Source organism: Oncorhynchus mykiss, chromosome 12 (genome assembly GCF_013265735.2).
Source record: "Oncorhynchus mykiss isolate Arlee chromosome 12, USDA_OmykA_1.1, whole genome shotgun sequence".
NCBI lineage: Eukaryota > Metazoa > Chordata > Actinopteri > Salmoniformes > Salmonidae > Oncorhynchus > Oncorhynchus mykiss.
Genome location: NC_048576.1, coordinates 75,630,751 through 75,650,756, shown reverse-complemented (window position 1 = coordinate 75,650,756; position 20,006 = coordinate 75,630,751). Strand labels below are relative to the sequence as shown.

At 42.6% G+C, this 20,006-nt stretch overlaps 2 protein-coding genes across 4 annotated transcripts; one reads left to right on the top strand and one right to left on the bottom strand.

Annotated features, from left to right (window-relative positions):
* Positions 1 to 1,166: 1,166 nt before the first annotated feature.
* On the bottom strand, positions 1,167 to 12,503 carry LOC110538366 (aconitate hydratase, mitochondrial). Of its 3 annotated transcripts, none has more exons than XM_036938448.1 (16): positions 12,363 to 12,503; positions 9,543 to 9,685; positions 9,023 to 9,281; positions 8,392 to 8,484; positions 7,987 to 8,145; positions 7,707 to 7,857; positions 7,438 to 7,542; positions 7,202 to 7,293; positions 6,985 to 7,090; positions 6,607 to 6,764; positions 6,324 to 6,509; positions 5,948 to 6,226; positions 5,500 to 5,691; positions 5,250 to 5,382; positions 4,719 to 4,840; positions 1,167 to 4,599 (listed from the first exon to the last, which is right to left on the bottom strand). In XM_036938448.1, the coding sequence occupies exons 2-16, from the start codon at positions 9,614 to 9,616 to the stop codon at positions 4,468 to 4,470; spliced, it is 2,241 nt and encodes a 746-aa protein (XP_036794343.1). In that variant the 5' UTR covers positions 9,617 to 9,685; positions 12,363 to 12,503; the 3' UTR covers positions 1,167 to 4,467. The 3 variants fall into 3 exon arrangements, with proteins under 3 accessions (XP_036794343.1, XP_036794342.1, XP_036794341.1); XM_036938447.1 differs by lacking the exon at positions 12,363 to 12,503 and adding an exon at positions 11,694 to 11,800; XM_036938446.1 differs by lacking the exon at positions 12,363 to 12,503 and adding an exon at positions 11,229 to 11,569.
* Positions 12,504 to 12,854: 351 nt separating this feature from the next.
* LOC110538370 (protein Tob2) lies at positions 12,855 to 19,702 on the top strand. The gene is made up of 2 exons (XM_021625145.2): positions 12,855 to 13,068; positions 14,720 to 19,702. Exon 2 carries the CDS (start codon positions 15,001 to 15,003, stop codon positions 16,213 to 16,215), a length of 1,215 nt encoding a protein of 404 aa, XP_021480820.1. The 5' UTR covers positions 12,855 to 13,068; positions 14,720 to 15,000; the 3' UTR covers positions 16,216 to 19,702.
* The last annotated feature ends 304 nt before the right edge of the window (positions 19,703 to 20,006 follow it).

Below are 20,006 nucleotides of genomic sequence, written 5' to 3'. Positions count from 1 at the left end.
CCCAGTTCTTCAACATAGTGTAGAAAAGGACACAGAAAGGAGGCCACTTATTAATACTATTGAGATACACATTATTTGTCCTTATGCTCAGTCATGCAGTTTCCTCTGTATGTATATATGTATGTATGTATGTATGTAACACATGAATAGTGAGTTTCCCTTGAGGGTTTACCCTGGTTGTTTACCCAAAAGACCCAGACTTGTCTGTTTTACATAACACTGACTAACTGTGAACTTCAGCACCTTCTCACAAATCAACCATCTTGAATGACACAGAGGTTGTTGATTCTGCTCACCCCGTCTTTAGTGTCACACTCCTGAAGGAATCACAATTACACTGGAGCTTACATTAAACATAAAACACTGGCAACCAACTGGTGTGGGGGTAGAGGTCTTCATGGGTTCGATTGAACCCGAAATTTGGCTCTAGGTCTGGTTGTCATCGGGCCCATTCAGGTTAAATTGTTCTCGGGTCCATTCAGGTGCGGGTCACCCTTTTAAAAAATGTGTTTGGGCATTCCGAGTGGTGCAGCGGTCTAAGGCACTGCACGGGCACAATTGGCCCAGCGTCGTCCGGGTTCGGAGAGGGTTTGGCCGGCCGGGATTTCCTTGTCCCTTCGCACTCTAGCAACTCCTTGTGGCAGGTCAGGTGCCTGCAAGTTGACTACAATCGCCAGCTGAACTGTGTTTCGTCCGACACATTGGTGCGGCTGGCTTCCGAGTTAAGCGAGCAGTGTGTCAAGAGGGAGAGGGGTTTGGCAAGGTCGTGTTTTGGAGGATGCACGGCTCTCGACCTTCGCCTCTCCCAAGTCCATAGTGTAGTTGCAGTGATGGAACAAGATTAGATTTCGCAAAATTGGGGAGAAAAGGGGGAAATTGGCCTTGGGTCTGGGTCCAACTTTTAGGACCCGTGAAGATCTCTAGTGTGGGGTTAAGTCTCATTCGAAAAGCACCATAATTGCATATTTCCACTCGAGACTTACCTCAGTTTTTTACCAAAAAGGCTCAGACTTGTGTTTCCAATTCCACAGCCCTGCTCTATTATGACTAAGGGATACTATATTCACAGTGCTGAATTGTGTAGTATTTTAACTGTATTACTTGTACAGTAACTAAAAAAATGCTGAATTAAATCTAATTAAACTTTCAAAAAATAAAAAATTAGAAAAGATTTTATTCATCTTTATTAAATATTAATTTACCACATGAAATATCCTAAAATCTCTTTTTAAATCTTGCACGCTATGAAACTGCAAGCATTCAAATCACCTAATACAAAACCAACTTTAAAATCAAAACAAATACAGAAAATCCATGAAGTGGAATTCACCACTTGAGATTACATTAAATAAAACCTGTCAATGGGTTTCTACATTTAAATTGTTTGCAGTGTCTGAACAAAATTTGCATTCTTATTAAGTCAATCATTGACAGTGTTTCTAAATGGAAAATAAATAGCTAGGCCAATAAAACAAAGCAGTTCAGGATTTGGATTTCCTGAAGACAACTTAAAGAGTACAACTAAGCGTTTACTTTGTCACAGTAGCATTTCAGAAACTCCGATTTAAACCAGGGATCAACATATTGTATACTGCTTCACGGGTGGCTGTTATTCTTATGAATTACAATGCAAAGGAATGGTTCCATTTAGAGACTGCATTAAATACTTGGGAATTTAAGACTGTATGAATTATTTTTAAAAGCCACACAACTAACAAACTTAAATGCTGCTGGCATTACACTGGTCATCTTCATACTCAAACATGGGGTTCATAGACATGAAGAAATTAAACAGAATGGCAAACCTTTGTAACAACACTTATGTTTGTTTTAGTATGTAATGGAGCATTTTCATGAGGCATCTTTGGCGATTAACTTCAGTAGACAGACCAGAGAATTCATCAGCAATATGTTAACTTTGCTAAGGTTAAGCAAATACCGAATTAGTATAACAAGTTGGTTAATGTGTTAATGTGCTCTAAACCGCATACAACATGGGTTAAAGTTGCAACGATCTGGAGCCAATCCTGTTTCAAATCAGGGGTTCCTTCATCTGCATCAAATACCTTTAAAACAAAACCTAGGCATGTCTCACCTGACCAGTCTCTCCCTTTACATTGACAACTCCAACATTCACCTGGGTGCAACACAAAGACGGACCACTGTACAGCACAGGTCCAAGAGCGACAAAACATTGAGACGTACAGTACAACCCTACTTTAATGCTTCAACAATAATTGACCTTTCATTTAAAAACCTCCAACCACCTGTTAATTAGTTTGACAAGTTGTGAAACCCTTAGATTGGAGAGGGGGGAATGGAAAAACTATTTTAGGCTTCAGATTAACAAAAGATAATTGATGGGAGATTAAATGATTAGTTTGATACAGTGGATTTATCAGAGAACGAAAGGCTCTGCATTCAACCAGGCAGCTACTGCCCACCCTCTCTCCATTTTATAATATAGTGCATATGTACACCTCTATATCACATTTACACACAGGCCCAAAACAAGTTCCTTTAAATACATTTGGGTTTGACAGAGCTATTGCCATTCATCTGAATATATTGTCACTGAAGTCAATATGCTAGTGGACAAAAATAGGCATTGCATTTCTACTTTCATTACACCCTACTGCAACTACAAAAACTGAGACAGTTAGCTCTTCAGTTCATCACTGACAAGCAAAATAAACTGACATGAAAATAAATGTTGATTTGATAGCAACATTAATCATCTTGGCTCCATGACCAAAGGATTTAATGGAAGTAGCCAATCCAAAGTAATCCCATGAATACTTTGATTATAACTTACTTTAAAGTAAATTAGTCCTTAGTGACAAGACAACAAATGCAATGAATAGGTGGTCATGGCCCCCCCAAAGCCAACTTAAAACAGTCACACTTAAAGACTTAGCTGCAATATCCTCAAACACACAATGTACCATTTAAGTGGCAAAATGTAGATACAAAATGGCAAGAGTTTTAGCCAAATGTAATAACTTGAATCAGATAATGGTATACATTTCTCAAATTACATTTGTCATTGTATCCTGTTATTTCAAATTAAAAATCACATCCTTGCTTGAAGATGCTATGGAGTGCAGCATTTGCGATGTATAAGTGAAAGCGTGGATGAGTGTCTACAATACTACTACATATAGCGCTATGGTACAGCAGTCTGGAAACTAGATTGTGCGTTCATTTTGTAAGAAGAGGTCCCTCAAGCTGTGCGTGGAGCTCTGGTATTAGCAAGGACAGAGGAGCAGTACAAAGCCAGACAGGGATATGGACAGGCAATGGTCTGATTAGCTAGCTAACATATATGGACACGCACATGGAAAGTAATGGCAAGACTAGTACAACACAGCAGTCTGTAGCATTTTACTCCCACCTACAAAGACACACAGAAAAGGGCTGCTAGGATCTAATATAACTTCATGCAATAGCCCTCAAGTAGAAACAAATGGAGCATGTGGAGAAAACAGCAGTAGAGATTTAAAGTGTGGAATCCAAAGGAGTGACCAACGGTACCCCAAATTCCATGGGTTAAGAGAAACGCCAGAAAAGGAAAACCCTACAAAAAAAAGTACATGATTACACTACACTCTGTAGAAGGATTGACCTTGTCACTACAACCTGGTCCTGGGGCCACATAATCTAATGGTTCCATTGATGCCTTTAATCTACTCTGTGAACAGTTATTAGGCCTGGGTAACCAGGTTAGCCTACTTGCTCTCTAATCAATGACTAAAACAGATCAATTCAGGTCAGTCACAGGAAAAATGTGCAGCTCCTGAGGCCCACTAGAACTATGGTGGACTTAACTAAACAAATATTCACATTCATCTTCACTAGCAGTAATATCGAACTAACAAGAGTTGCAAATCCTGGGAATGAGAAGGATACATTCAGTGAATTAAAATGTGCAACTGGGTTAACCAGCTCTGTCTGTGTTGGAGGAAACAAGTGGAGGTCCAGGTACACAGCTTAACACAACAACTATGACAGGGAAAGGAATGTGAGCAGGATTCAAGCTACAGACCAGATATGGAGAGCTAGCAGTGTGTTTGTGAGGTAAGAATGAATTGAATACTGCCGCACTACAGTCAATGGCAAGAAGCGTGACAAATGTGATTTCTACACAAACGGAGTACTGCCAACAAGAGCAGTGCTGCCTAGAACGGGAACACTTAAATGCTATGCTGAAACAAAAACAAGGGTTCTTGTGTGTGTTATGTCAGAGTTTGTGTGTGCGTATACAGCTCTACCTGTCTGTGGGGAGAGCTTTGACAGTAATCCTGTATGTGTGCGCAAGTATTTCATCTGTACAGCGGCATGGGGTGTGGTTACGCTAGGCAGGCTGCTACCGCCCATTTCCCACCTCTGTGCACCCCCCCCCTCCCCCTCCAGGCCCGCCTCTCTCTGTGCTCCTCTGCCCCTCCGGACCCCCCTGGGTCCCTTCAGTTACTGAAGCTCCTTCATCCTGTTGAGGGCGCTGCCGGCGTGGAACCACTCGACCTGGTTCTCGTTGAAGGTGTGGTTCAGGGTGATTATGTCCTGGCTGCCGTCACCGTGCTTCACCACTCCCTTCAGGGGCTAGAGGAGAAAGACAGCTGGCCTGTAAGGCATCCGTGGAAAATACACATACTACCAAGTCCCATCCCCATTATATGGAGGGAAGTAATTTTGGTAGCTGAATGGTCAATGACGCTCACCTTGCCGGGGGCAAAGGTTGCGAGGCCCATGATGGAGAGCTTGTCATCGGGGCGGATTTTGTCATAGTCGGTGGGGTCGGCAAAGGTCAAGGGCAGCATGCCCTGCTTCTTCAGGTTGGTCTCTGAGAAGAGGACAGAATGACAATGAGGAGAAAAGAAAGAAAACAAGACAGACAAAAAGAAAGTGGGGAACAAGAGGGAGCTTTGGGAATTGGCTCGTATCGAGCTCCATTGTGTAAACAGAGAGGCCTTCTACCACAGCGGGGCAGTACCATTACATGCCAAGTCAAGGTCATAGAGAACAATGTGCACATTCAAAGTGTGTGGGTGATCTTGTTTCTAACCACATTTCCCCTCTTGTGCAATGGGTCTCATGATAGCTACATGAGCTCTCTCTCAACACAAATAGTCTCAGATTGAGCAGGTTCCCACCAAAAGCTTTTCCTCTCATGCTACCCACCCACGTTCCCCGCCACACCCCTATACCCTGTCCTCTCTCTTGGTGACTCCACTTGTAACATCTAAGCGTACCGTGGATCCTGGCGAAGCTCTTGACGAGGATGACCCTGCCTCCCAGGTGTCTGGGCTCCAGGGCTGCATGCTCTCTGCTCGAGCCCTCCCCGTAGTTGTCATCCCCCACAACCACCCACGACAGACCGTTAGCCTGGCGGGAGCAGAAAGGGAATATTTCTTAAAATCAGATTCTAATTTAAATATTGTCATTCTGGGACAGCCCAACAGCCTCTATAGGTCCTCTCCTGACAGTTACTGTCTGTCACACCTTGTAGTGGCGAGCCACGTCAGGCACGCCCCCGTACTCTCCCGTCAGCCGGTTCTTGATCTTGTTGACCGCGTCGTTCTCGATGTTGATTGCTCCGATGAGCATGTTGTTGGAGATGTTGTCGAGGTGACCGCGAAACTTGAGCCAGGGGCCAGCAGCGCTGATGTGGTCTGTGGTGCACTTGCCTTTCACCTGCGGAACAGGAAGGGAGAAAAGAGACCGTAGGGTAAATGGCAATCGAAATGTGGCACCACATGCCTGAACAACCATCTGCCAACTCAGTGGTTTCTAAGTCTCTAATAATTACAATGTAATGCCACTGTTGAAGGCCTCTCAATTCCAACCATGGTCCTTGGTGGAGGATAGAACTCAGCCAAACAGTGAGAAGAGGCCTTCCTCATCATATAGCTGTCTTGACATCTCCTCTACACCTCTCCCCTTCCCTCACCTTGATCAGCACTTGCAGGTCCTCAAGGTCCTTGCCGTTCCACTTGTCAAAGGGCTCCAGCAGCTGCAGGCGGGTGCTGGTGGGGCTGACGTCCACCATAACGGAGCCGCTCTCGGCAGGGGGGTGTTGGTAGGTGTCCTGGCCGGGGTCAAAGTCACGGGCAGGCAGCTCATCGCCATTGGGTGGCTCCAACTTGAATTTCTCACCATTGGCCGCGGTGAGGTAGTCAGTCTCAGGATCGAATTTCAGGGTACCAGCGATGGCCAAGGCTGTGACAATCTGTATAGGAAGAGAGAGGGTTATTAAGGCAGTTACAGGGGGACATAGTGTGGACGTCATAATATAAGAAGTGTGTGTGTGCTGTAATTATTGGTACCTCAGGAGATGTGACGAAAGCATGAGTGGCAGGGTTGGCATCATTCCTGGAAGTGAAGTTCCTGTTGTAGGAGGTGACGATAGTGTTCTTCTCCCCCATCTTCACATCCTTCCTGTCCCACTGGCCAATGCAGGGTCCACAAGCATTAGCAAGGACCACTCCACCCACATCCCTCAGGATCTTAGACTGAAGGAGAAAAAACAAACATAAGAATGTACCTACAAATCAAGTAAAGAGCAACTAGTTTGGCAATGGACATTTTTCCCAAAAGGTTTGAACTCACAAAGCCATCCCTCTCGATGGTGGCGCGGATCTGCTCAGAGCCGGGGGTGACTGTAAACGCAGCCTTGCACTTCAGGCCTTTGTCTAGGGCCTGCTTGGCCAGGGAAGCAGCGCGGCCCATGTCCTCATAGCTGGAGTTGGTGCAGCTGCCAATCAGACCTAGTGGGACCACAAGGGACCACCGGAAATCAGGTTAATAAAGACAGGAGAAACGCAGGGGATTTTAACAGTCATGTAAATATGCCTGCAAATATATGATAATGAAATGTTACTGTACTTTCCTATTATAGGGCTTTCCTTTAATATTAACAGAGAGCAAAATGTATACTTTTTAAGGGAGTGTTAAAGATACCGTGTGACTGCTGGTGCTGATACTGACCCACTTTGACCTCCAAGGGCCAGCCGTTCTTTTCAGCCACAGCACCAATCTCAGACACTGGGTGGGCTAGGTCAGGAGTGAAGGGCCCGTTGATATGGGGCTTCAGCTGCCAGGGACAGAAGACAGACAAACAGTTAGCATTGACAACGTGCGTTATTTCTTGAAAATATATTATATACAAGTAATGGATGTCAGCCTAATAACAGAGTGGACTCACCTCACTCAAGTTGATCTCAATGACATGGTCGTACTTGCAGCCTTTGTCAGGGACCAAGTCATCCTTATGTTCGTCAGCCAGGGCAGCGATGTCTGAAAGTAGATGGAAAAAGTCCAAAAGAGAAAACAAAAATGCTAAGGCTGTATGTGTATCAGTGGCTGTGAGGCTGACACGGAACATATTGTGCAATAACAGGCTTTAAAAATATTCCAGAATGTCTTATTGTGAGTACTAACCTGCACGTCCAGTCTTATTCAGGTAAGTCTTCATGCGGTGGTTGTAGGGGAAAACAGAGGTGGTGGCCCCAATTTCAGCTCCCATGTTGCAGATAGTTGCCATACCTGCAACCAGGAGGTGGGAAAAGTCACTTCAAGTTTCTATGTAAACTAGCACCAAATCAAGACCAAACCACTGGACAAACAACTGAAACAAGCCGTGTTAAAACAAACAGCATAGAGTAGTTTACTCACTAGTTCAGGTAAACCTTACTATCTTTTGGCCTCACCGGTGCAGGAAATGGAGTCAACGCCTGGGCCATGGTACTCCACGATGGCTCCAGTGCCCCCCTTCACTGTCAGGATACCAGCCACCTTCAAGATAACATCCTTGGGAGAGGTCCAGCCCGATAGACTACCAGTCAGCTTTACTCCAATCACCTGATGGGGAGGATGGAGTTATTACTACATTTGTGAAAGGTCTTTTTTTTTTTATACATGTAGGAAGGAGATAGATACATGAGTGGGTGAAGGGAATGTAGTGAGGTGGTTCACTGTCATGCAGCTCACATTGGGACACTTGAGCTCCCATGGGATACCAGCCATGACGTCGACAGCATCAGCGCCACCCACTCCGATGCAGATGGAGCCCAGGCCGCCCCCATTAGGTGTATGGGAGTCTGTGCCAATGAGCAGGACTCCTGGGTAGGCATAGTTCTCTAGAATTATCTGTCATGGGTAAGTGAAATATGTTAGCCAATGCACAACAATCCTTTGAAGTATTGATCTCAATAACGTTGAGATCTGAATGTATAACAGGTTTGATATCACGAGTGAACAATATATTCTGCTACTCGTTTCACAGCAGTATTCCTGAGCTCCAATCTAGTTGTTAATCTAAGTTCAGAAGTGGATATTGTTCAAATACAAAATGAGTCTCATGGCAGCTCAATCTAACCAGTTTAGTTCCAGTACCTGGTGAATGATTCCAGAGCCTGGTTTCCAGAAGCCAACTCCATATTTGGCTCCAGCTGTCGCCAGGAAGTTGTAAACCTCCTGATTCACTTCCTGGATTAAAAAGGACCAGGGAGAAGAGTTTGGGGTGTCAGTTGAGGAGAATATATTTTTAGCCGGTAGTCCCCTTTATGTAACGTTCACAGCACATATTTGGCTGCAGACCTTAATTCCCCTTTAATCCCTGTCCCTCAATTTGACCTCTGGAATTGGATGTAGTAAGTGTCACCCATGCTAAATATTCCTCAGGGCTTCGCTTTGTCTAAAAAAATATGTGATGCTGTGTGTGTGTGTGTGTGTGTGTGTGTGTGTGTGTGTGTGTGTAGCAGTTAACCAACATTCCCTCTCATTTGGGTCATCTTGGCCCCAATGCAATACTTATGGTAGGCCGTCATTGTAAATAAGAATTTGTTCTTAACTGACTTGCCTAGTTAAATAAAGGTTAAATAAACTTTTGGTTACCCCTAGGAACTTGTGATACCATGGAAAAGATGATCCCTCTGAAGAACACCCTAAATCTCAGCCAACAGAAATCAGCTGGAGCCCAAAAACATCTGGACAGGCCCTTGAGTTTCCTCTGCTCCCTACTGACCTTGGCCCTCTTTAGATCCTCGACCCCTCCGATCTGCGCCTCAATCAGGTGGTCACAGTGGATGGTTGAGGGCACGGCCACCTTGGGCAGGCCGCTGCTGATGAACTGTAGCATGGCCATCTGGGCCGTGGCATCTTGCATGGCGACACGGTCCGGACGCAGGCGCAGGTAAGTGCGGCCCCTGGCAATGTCCTGCCCCACAGGGTCATCCAGGTGACCGTACACAATCTTCTCCGACAAGGTGAGGGGGCGATTGAGCCTGAGGTGAGAGGAGGGCGGGGATTGGAGGCCACTGTGGCTAGAATTTAACTTCTAAAATACATTTTAAAAAGGTTAACTCACTAGGAGGAATGCTTTGTAATCTAAAGTTGGCTCAGTGTTGCTGAACATGAGAAGTCTACACACTAACATGTCAAAGGATTTAGTGAGCAGTTGTAATGGGCATGTCATAGTAGTAGTAGTTATTAACAGAGGAACACTGATGAGCGCTGGGTGTGAGGTTGGAACGGTAGCTACTTACCTCTTGCGCACAATGTCGATGTTCTCATGCAGCTTCTCATAGCTGATGCTGGTGCCAGGCTCAAAGCGGCTCATGGCCACCTTGGCTTTGGCATTGAAGGCTGCCGAAACATGGAGACGCCTTGCCCCTTCTCCAAGGACAAGCTAAAGGAAAGGGGGGTACATTTTTAGTAATGATACATCAAACTTGGAAACATGTTCATCATCATGGAAGAGGATAGAGGGGCTTTAAAGTTCCTAATCATTGCAAACATAGGACCTAGTCTCCTCAAACTCAGCTCTGGACCTCAAAGCCAGTTCCACTGCGTTCTCATAACTGTACCATGTGGGTGCAATTATCAGGTAGATCAGAAAACCAGCAGGTTCCAGACCTTGTAGGGTAAGAGTTGAATTTCCCCGACCTAGTCTATAGCCTAATGACCAGAAATTTTAAACAGAGACATATAGGATTCATACTCTCAGAGAACAAGATAAAGTTTCACTTGACTCATGTTCAAAGTGTTAGGCTCTGTTATTATGGGGGTCATTTCAAGTAAACATGTTGGCATTATCAACAGAGAGGCCCAGACAGACAACATTATGGATTTTCATGCTGGTTGAAGAATCCCAAAGCCAAATAAAATAAAATAGTTTGTTTTTTTAAACACAAAAAAACAAGGCCACCATAAAATGACTCATCTACAATCTGCATTATCTCCATGTGACTTATGTTCCATCACCTCTGACACAATGGAGACTGACAGCAAGACTAATAAAGTAAAAACTAGATCATTGCATTACACTAAGTAAATCTGTCAGCCAGCTACTTGTCACTCATTTTCCCAAATACACAGCACCTAAAGTTTAGAATGAGTAGCCTAACTGTTGGTTAAATGAGTGTTTCGCCCTAAAGCAGACACCTAATCCCTACACATTAGCACAACAATTTTGTGACAGCTCAAGTAGCCTAACCTAGTTATGATTTTCAACATTGCATCTTCAACACAGCTAATCGTCCTCAATAAGATGTTAATCAGCCTGTCTAACTTGAGTTATCTAGAGTAAAAAGACGTAAAGCAAATGGAATATCACAACCAACTGAGAAAAATCAGTAATGTTAATTTGCCGAATCAAATATAAATCTACCTCATATTAGCAGGCCCTTGGACAAATATCTTTACAGACGTAGCAGAATAGTATTGGACAGTGTCCATTCAGATAATTTCATTAGGTTTTTATAAGATCATATCATGTTCAATTACATTTCTAAATGTGGTGCCGCATTGTCCGATATCGTGTTTTTACTAAATCTGTTATTAGGCGTGGAAATCAGACAAGTGCGCACTTAACTTCAGTAACCTTGAATCACCTTGCTAACAGCTGGACATTTGGTGCAATTTGAAGTATCCAATTTATTGCATTTCGACAACACATTGTATTGTAATCCAGCATTATAGATAAAGCGTAATTATACACTTCACAGACTAACTTTTAGCCGTTGCATGGAGCGCTAGTTAGTGAAGTTAACAGTCTACTGGGACACCGCGACCAAACGACAAAGCCGCTAAAATGGATTGTTTACAATATTGATTATTTAAAAAAATATCGTTGTGGACAACAATATCTCGTAATTAATTTTTAACTGAGCATTTGCACTTGATGCATAGTGTTGAATATATTTATTAATATAAAATAAAGTTGTACTTACCCGAAGCCGAGTGACAGTCATACAGTAGGACGCCATTTTGTTCACTGACAAAGCTGTGTTGCTAATTTAAACGCGTCCATTTTTTTTGTCCTGACAGGTGTGTTAAAACTGCAAGTGTATATCTCTGTGAATCCTTACGACTGACTCTAATAACCCAATGTCAAAATATAATATTTCCATACAATTATCAAAGTGGTTCCAATAATTAAAGTGATAACAATAAATATCAAAGTGGTTCCAATAATGTAAGAGGTTGATGTTTAGTACTTATCTGTAAGGTTGTTGTCATCAGCTCCCTATAATAAACTATGCCTAGTTAGCGTACAGTTGATGCACTTTTACAGTTTAAAAGGGTCTATTTTACCTAACTAGGCAAGTCAGTTAAGAATAAATTATTATTTACAATGACGGCCTAAGAACAGTGGGTTAACTGCCTTGTTCATGGGCATAACGAGAGATTTTTACCTTGTCAGCTCGGGGATTCGAGCTACCACCTTTCGGTGACAAGCCACTAGGCTACCTGCCGCCTCATGAGAACACCAGCCGCACCATTAGGCTAACTGCCGGCTATGAGTTTTACTGATACAAATTAATTGGACGTATTTACATAGTACCACTGATGACAATGACTGATGTGACACAGCAGTCACATAATGAAGTTCCTGAAGAAGGTATTTTGACAGAGAAATTGGAATCTATAAAACTAATTATAATAATTACTTTTAAGAGTACTCATTACTCAGTATATTTCTTCCAGTACCTGTCCTGGTCCTGGACCAATGATGTGTCCAAATATTTTCCTTTTTAATCACTCTCCTTATGTGGCTATAGATTGTTGTTGCATATTCAAAAATATAGCATATCAAATAAAAGAAAAATACATTAAAAATTATATCAACAGTTAGAAAACAATTCTTAATTTTTGAAAAGTAGGGTTCACTCTGGGGGAGAAAATAGAAAAAAAGTAGAAACCTTGCCAATCTTACATGGTAACTTTACAGCATTATGTAATTTTATCTGCAGAATGATTTCCCAAAACAAGTCTCAGCGGGAAATTCAAGCAAATATTGTAAATAACGCAATATGTTTGGAACGACATTACCCACAACTCCTGCAAAACGTCATATCACTTACTTGCTGACTGGACACCCTTTTTGCAGCCCAATAAAATACGGGTCCTCCCCCTTCTCAGCCAATAGGGACTCTGTTGCTATCACCGCTTATATTTTTAGCAATGGCACAGTACTTACTTGGAGTTACAAATATCCGTTCGCCAACTAAACTAGGATTTCGCTTTCTGGTTTTGTAGAGCCATGGATGTAATTGTGTGGCTCATGGGTGGGGAAAAATAAAGAAAATGCATTTTGTTATTTAGCATCGTGGTTCATACCAATATGTTCAATCATAACTACCATAATTTGCAATCCTCAATTACCCGTAACCTATTTCATATGATTTACTTATTCTTGAAACTATAGGCTTATTACTGAGGGTCGACTATTCTCTCCTAGGAGTGTATGAGTTTATTTGATAGTGTACATTACAAAAGTATCAAGAAAGTAGTCCCTATTCAGACCAACGTCATAGAACAGGGGGTGTGGGCGAAATAGTCCTGTATAAATGCGCAAGGTTGTCAAACACCAAAGTTTTCTCGGGCAGTTTTTGGTCATCCTGTCGGTTGTGGAAATGGAGACCGTATGAAGAGAATACGTTTCAATACCCATTTAACACACCACATTATATCTGCCTCTAAACAACTACTTTGAAAAGCCACATCACCTTCAAATGCAATGTAAAATACGGGAATTAAAACCGCAGGAACTGAACACAAGCTGCATTAGTAAGTATACACAGCGTCCGCATATAAACATGTATGGCATTGACATACATTTTTATTTATCTGCCATAACCGTACATTTGGCTAGATGGTGCATCCTCATGATTTAATCAAAGAGGCTTTAGGACTCTCAAAATATGCCCTGCCTTTTGAGAAACAGACTGTAATTGGTTCTGTCATCCATTTTAGATTCTGTTTATTTTTATTTTTAGACAGACCCACTCAAACTCGTATTTGAGATTCGAGTCGTGTTTATTCTTCTCATATACAGCTAATCCATTTCTTCCTGTTTTCGGGCAGGACCAATTTATTATTGAGCTATTGTAGTCCTGCTCATGTGTCGATATAATGACATGAGACTGCAACATTCACCACTTAATTAGTCTCCTTACAAATTGGAATTGTAAATAAATGAAGGTCTTCCAGTTTGTTAGAATAGTGTATGTGTCCTTATTAGGGAAATGTGTTCTGTTACTATATACAGCTATAGTTTTCACTTGAATAAGCTTGCCACGTTGTTACAGTGAGTGGACAGATGTGTGCTTTATGGTGGTGATGATGCACTGTAAACAATGTCAACTATCAGATTAGGTCATGTAGCTACTGTTGGCTTGTGTAGTCTACTTAGTAGTAGGACACAACCATGACAAACAAACATGTTCATGGTTGAGTAATGTTGCATTAACTAATAGTGTATGCATTATAGGTCAATTGTCAAAATTAACTAGGATCCATTTTGATACATGACAGGTTTTACTTTGTACTGAACGTAAAGTCCCAGCTGCATATGAAAAGATGAAAAAACAGCTTTGTAGGGATGACATTGAATGACATTGGATATGGGAAATGACTATGGTGGTTAATGCTTTTTGAAGCTGTACTGTAAACTTAATTATCATTGATTTAAATGTAGTCATGAAAGTTTGTTTGCCGTCTGCCAAACATCTCCAATTGAATGGTTTCACACCTCTCCAAATGAGCTTCTTCATAGATTTAACACAAATAAAATACTGTCTTAAATAAGAAGCGAAGTCAGGTTGTGTATTGTCTTGTTCTTGCCCATCTTCTAGCCATCGATGCAATGTTCTGCCTACAAACAGAGTAGCTATATCTCATATCAATAATTATATTTTTTCTCAAGCTAATCTGATTCACAATATAAAATTAATCGTCCTTGATGCATACATTATAACCATGTTCTCGTAGATCTCAAGTATACAGTTGTTAAATTTAGCTTGCTGGGTAATCCTGCCTGCTGGGCAATGTTTATGGTGCGTAGGTGGACTATGTATTGCACGTGTTGTGATGACGTTAATAGTGCTGCATGGTGGGAAATGGTGTCTTTTATGCACTGTAGCCAGTACCTTGCCACTTACAGTATGCAAAACATGCCTACATGTGAACTGTACACCCACAGCCTTCTCTCGCACCTACACTGTTTGATTTTGAACTTTCTCTAATTGTGTAATCCTGAGTAGTGGAGCATCTGGCAGAAGCAGATGATCATGGTTTTCTGCCTTGATCACTGCAGCTGTTACTTCCCTCCATGTTGGCTGGCTAACCCATTCACTCTCTCATTATCCCTTCTGTTGAACCTATTTGGTCTGCCTTTTATCTTCCTAGAAATAACACCATGTTTTTATTTTTCCACCAGTTGGACTCCTCATCTTGTTACCTGTCAAGTCTTGTTACCTGGCAACTGAAAACAACTGGTTGGACTAGGTTTTGGCCTCCTGGCCACCAAGTCTGTCCATGTTGACCACCCAGGAAGAGGTTTAAAGATTCTGCCGGATTTCAACTGACCTGCAGTACATGTAGTGGAGAAGAAAACATCAGACCTCTCTCTACAAGCCAGAGATAACTGTTCCAGTATAGTCTAATTTTGGGCTTGATTTGAATACCTGGCTATCCAGACTGCATTGGCCAGATACAGTCATGCAGCTAGAGGTAAAGGTAGCTCTGAATTTCATTGTGTCCTACCTGTACAACAAACTGCCCCGTCGTCGTGCTGACCTCTTCGGGGAGGAGTTGGAGCGGATACTGTTGTCGCGCTATGAAGGCCACTGGTACCCTGAAGCTCCTTTGCGGGGCTCTGCCTTCCGCTGCTTGCACCTAGGGGCCCCCAGGGACCCAGTGGTGGAGCTAGCTGCCAGGAGAAGTGGACTGGACACAGAGGAAGTGCGTGCCAATGTCCCCCCTGAGCTGAGTGTGTGGATTGACCCCTATGAGGTGTCCTACCAAATCGGGGAGAATGGAGCCGTTAAGGTCCTGTACTTGGAGGATCCATCTGGCTTAGGTGGGGAAGGCGAAATGGTGGAAGTAGTAAGTGGAGTGAGTAAAGGGGACATGGAGGTAGAGGAGGCCAAGAGCTTAGGTTTCAACCCTGACGCCCAGGTGTTTGTTCCAATTGGAGCCCAGATATCTCCAGTTCTGCTTCCTTCCCTCTCCAGCTCACCCACACCTCTCTCAGCCTCATCCTGCCCAGTGATTTTCAGCTATCCCAGCTCCAGCACACCCACGAACCCAACGGCCCACTCTAACACATCCACACCTTCCCCTCCAAGTGGGGCACTCCCTTACCTCCCCTCTCAGCAGCCAACGACCGCACTGCCCAGCACCCGTCTACCGCTGCAGCCCATCACCTTCACCACGGCCAGTTTTGCCGCCACAAAATTTGGCTCCACTAAGATGAAGAAGTGTGGTGGTTCCGGATCGGCTGGCGGCTCGGGTGTAGGCGTGCCCCCGCCACAGAGGATGCTCGCCCGTTCCCCTACCAACATCTCTCCCCCAGGGCTGCTGAAACACAAGCCCCTCTCAGTCTCCCTGCACTCCCTGGGGGCTCAGATCCCCAGCCAGCTCTCCCCTAATGCCAAAGAGTTTGTTTACCCGGCATCCCCAGGGCCCCTATACTTTGACAGCGATGCTCCGCCCATACTACCACACTCAAGCCCCTTCCAGCACCCTCACCCCACCCACTCCCACCCCTCATTTGAGCCATTCTCCAGCCCCCCACCTGGTCCAGCTGTTGGCATCATTGGTGGTAGCGGTGGGATTTCTTACATTGAGAAGCCCTCATTTGTGGAGGGTATAGGGGGGTATAACCTGCAATATCCCAGCCAGGCCTTCCAGCCAGTGGTGCTGGCCAACTAAGCCTTTCTTATGAGTATTTCTGTTGCAGCAGTAGGGCGGTAAAGCTCAAGTATTTTTTTTTTGAAAATTGTTCTTACTGATATTACAGCGTAGAATTTGTTTTATTACTACTACAACCTCCACTATATATTTCAATATGATTATTTCCATATCATTCATGATTTTTTTTTGTGGATTTTGATTTCAGTTTCTCTAACCAGAGGAGTAACCAGCCTCCTATTGCACATACATAATTTTCATTGAATGTTCAGCAGAGTAAAATGCCCTTCAGCTTTGGTCTATTGACAGCAGTATGGTAGTTATGCTGTGAAAAAGGACCAATGTCCTGTAAAATGGCTTTGGAAAGCTTAGCGCTTTGCAATCTGCTCGGCCTTAGTTACCAAAAATGCACAGAGGGGTTTGTGCGGGTTTGGTGATGTCTTATTCATGCTAACAAGTGTTAAATGTGCTCTTCTGTGGCTTATGGTCATTGTGAATATAGTGAGTCTGTTACTAGAGCCTTGAAACATGTCTGAATTGGTTTGGCGTGAGGTATCAGTATTTGCCATTCATCAGCTCTGAAATCTGGTCATGGACTTGTTTAGAAAGGGAGCCTGTGTGTAGTGTCTTGGGAAAAGGGAGGGTTTAATGTGCAGGGTATGAGGAAATGTATCTGTCATGACAGAAAGAATTACTGCCAGGGAGGTCAGCGAACCTTGGTGAATGTGAGGCAAGTTGATCTTTGTCTTCGGATATAATGATGTACTAATCTCACACAGACACACACAGACCGGATCTGTCAGCTGTGTGTGAAGGTGAACGGGCGTTGTTGGAGGGGAATAGGATGCTGCTAAGCAATGGGGATTGTGATGACTGGCTTAGCGTGACTATGAAGGAGAGGTCTTACTCGGGAGAGAGTAAGGAGAGGAAAAAGGGATGGCAAGGCAGGGGCATCGATGATATTTAAACACTTTTTGGCATCTTGGGTGCAATGGCTTTAGACTGACACTTTAAAACCCGGAGCACGTTTCTGTAGAACTTTAGTGGCGTTGCAGCCAAAGGCCCACGCTAGGTCCCCTGCTCTTTAACCCCTTAATTATCTCTGTTCCAGTTGCTGCTCCAGTGGGAGACCAGCATCATATAATGAAAGCTGTTTTCCTTTTCAATTTCCAGGACTATGAATGTTAACTAAACCTGTGTTTTTGTCACTTTATGATGCCATGTCAGATCATTCTCATATAGGTGGTGGTGATACCCTGGCTCCATATAGGTAATCGAGGGGGCAGTAATTGTCACCAGGGTTCAGGCAGCCCCCACCTTTCCTTTTGAGCCATCCAGCACTTTATATTATTGGGCTATAGATGCCATGTGACCCCCCCACCCCCACCAGTCATGTAAGGCGCTAAACATATTTTTTTTTCTTCTTATTGGCCCATTATGTTCCAGCTGCATCTGCTAAGAAATGTTGGTTCTGTTCCAATGAGATTTGTATTTGGATAGAAGGGGGAGTGTCCCTATCCATCTGAATGTTTTCTAGATTGTGCCATGTTAACATCTGTGTATAAGCTAACATAAGTACACTGGTAATTGCTGTGATTGTTGGTCATATGCGTGTCATTCAAACTGTTTATTTATCTTTCCGTCCAGGGGTTGGGAGGGGAGGATCTCTTTATAAATGTAATGGTTGTGAGGGAAGGGGTCATTTTTACATTTGTAATTTATTTTAAAATTTCTATATTTTTCCTATGTTTTTTTTCAAAAGTAATTAAGTACATTTGTAAAGTTGAGAGCGAGATGTTATAACAGTAGGAATATGTATATATTATGTTCAGGTTTCCTTTGTTTAGTTATGTGGTGAAGTTATTTTTTACAAAAATAACTAAATATATATGCAAGTTGGGAATAAAAATAAAGATGTATAAAATAAAGTATTGAATGTGGATTGTACCTTGTACAGAATTTGTCCAATAAAAGACGGGTAAATGTAATTTGTTAAATTGGGGTTTTGAAGAGCTTCAGAGAGGAATGTTTACAATGGGTGGATAGAGAGTCTGACAGCATCATTTTCAGTCTGTTTCTAAGGGCAGTCTGATAACTTGTGTAAGATTTCTGTTCGTACACTTAAACCAAAATCTCCACATTTAAACCAAATCCCCTTAGTAGTGCTCATATGTTACTAATTTTGTCCCTTATTCATTCATATTCCATCTATATATTGTCCAGTGCCATACATCTTTGCTTTATACCACTAACCTTATTTGTGTGTTTGAACAGTCCTACTGTGACTGAATTGGCTGCCCATTTCATTCTCACACAGACTGAGGGAAAGCAAAAAACCCGTTCCTGCAGTCTAATCCTTGATGAGTATTCACCTCACGTCCATTTTGTGGTAACATTCCCCTGCTCCCGCTACTATAGCCATAACTAAGACTGTCTTTACTCACAGACACTGACCCTGGTCCAGTGCAATGTGTAACTAACGCCATATTTTAGACCACAATTGTGGGGGGGTCTTAGCCCTTTTAAACCACAAATATTCCAATACATTTCTTCAAGTCAAGAGTTTCAAGTAGGTTTAGGAGGAGGATCGTCATTGAATGTGCTGTTTATTATGATCAGTGACTGGTCAATCCTGGTGGACAGGCTGGTGATGGATAGAGCTATTTTTTATTTGTGCTTGTTGATTCAGTGAGATGTTTGGTTTCCAAAATCCCTACGAGCATCCCAAAGTGCTGCCGCCCCCCATTGCTTAAATAATGGTCAGATTACTCTTGGTAATCGGATGTGTGCTGTATATAATTCCCTGTGCCTGCAAAGCAGGTCTGGAGGTTTGAGTGGTGGCTTGGAGGCCATGTTGCGGTCACTGACTGCCAATGGGAAGGCCAGAGGACTGTGACGTTTGAGGATGGGGGCTGCTCTACTTGGAAGCTCTGATGGATTACAGGAAGACTATAAATATTGTTTCACATTGGCTTTTTGGCCACAGGATGGACAGTGTTTTGTTGCAGTATAGTGGTTGGCTGTTGGTATATGTCTTGCATTTAAAAATGAGTAACAGATTACACTATCCTCTCCAAGTATTGTAATTAAAAATACTTGGTTTTTAAATCCACACTAAAAGCAGGCTGTTCTAGCACCAGGATTGAATCAAAGTGAGAAACAGAGTTTTGTATTCTATCTACGTGTGTTTTATTTAACACTTTGGAATATTTTGTTGTAATAAAGAAGTATTTTCTATTTAACATTTAAGAATAAATGGATATAATTGAAAAGTAAGATATATTAATATAGTACTTTCTCTTTTGTGTGTATTTTGTTATAATTTTCCTATTTCGTATCTGATCTGTACACCCTGTAGATGTATATGAACCTTTCACTACTGAAATGCAATGACCTGTTTTCTGTGCTCCCCCATGGGAATGGGGACTTACTACTGCACTTTCTTATTGTATCAGATTATTTTTTAAGTTTGTAATAAAACAATTGCAAAGGTAAGCATGGAAAATAATACAGTTCTCTTGTCATTTTTGTCTTTCAGTTTGTCAAATGTGACAAATCCTGGGAAAATAATTATTACAAAATTATTTAGAATAGTGTCTGTTGTCCTACTTGTGATCATGAATTCTTCTAGTATTTATGTTCCCCTGCGGTATAAAAAGCCCTCGCGAGGTTGTAGAAAATAAACATGTATTTCATAGCATTGCAATGCATTCTAATATTGATGTAAACAAATTGAAGTCTGACTAATAATTCAACCCAGATATGAAAACCTCAAATAGCTCATCTCACAAACTCTTCTACTTAGACCCCAG

What these genes read in the sequence shown, in the direction of transcription:
- LOC110538366 (XM_036938446.1), bottom strand. Translation starts at nt 11,264, where the DNA reads ATGGCGTCCTACTGTATGACTGTCACTCGGCTTCGG. An exon ending in TGACTGTCACTCGGCTTCGG is followed by an intron (nt 9,686 to 11,228) that starts GTAAGTACAACT and finishes CCTTTCCTTTAG; the next exon opens with CTTGTCCTTGGAGAAGGGGC. An exon ending in GCTCTGGAATCATTCACCAG is followed by an intron (nt 8,146 to 8,391) that starts GTACTGGAACTA and finishes TACCCATGACAG; the next exon opens with ATAATTCTAGAGAACTATGC.
- LOC110538370 (XM_021625145.2), top strand. Translation starts at nt 15,001, where the DNA reads ATGCAGCTAGAGGTAAAGGTAGCTCTGAATTTCATTGTGTCCTACCTG.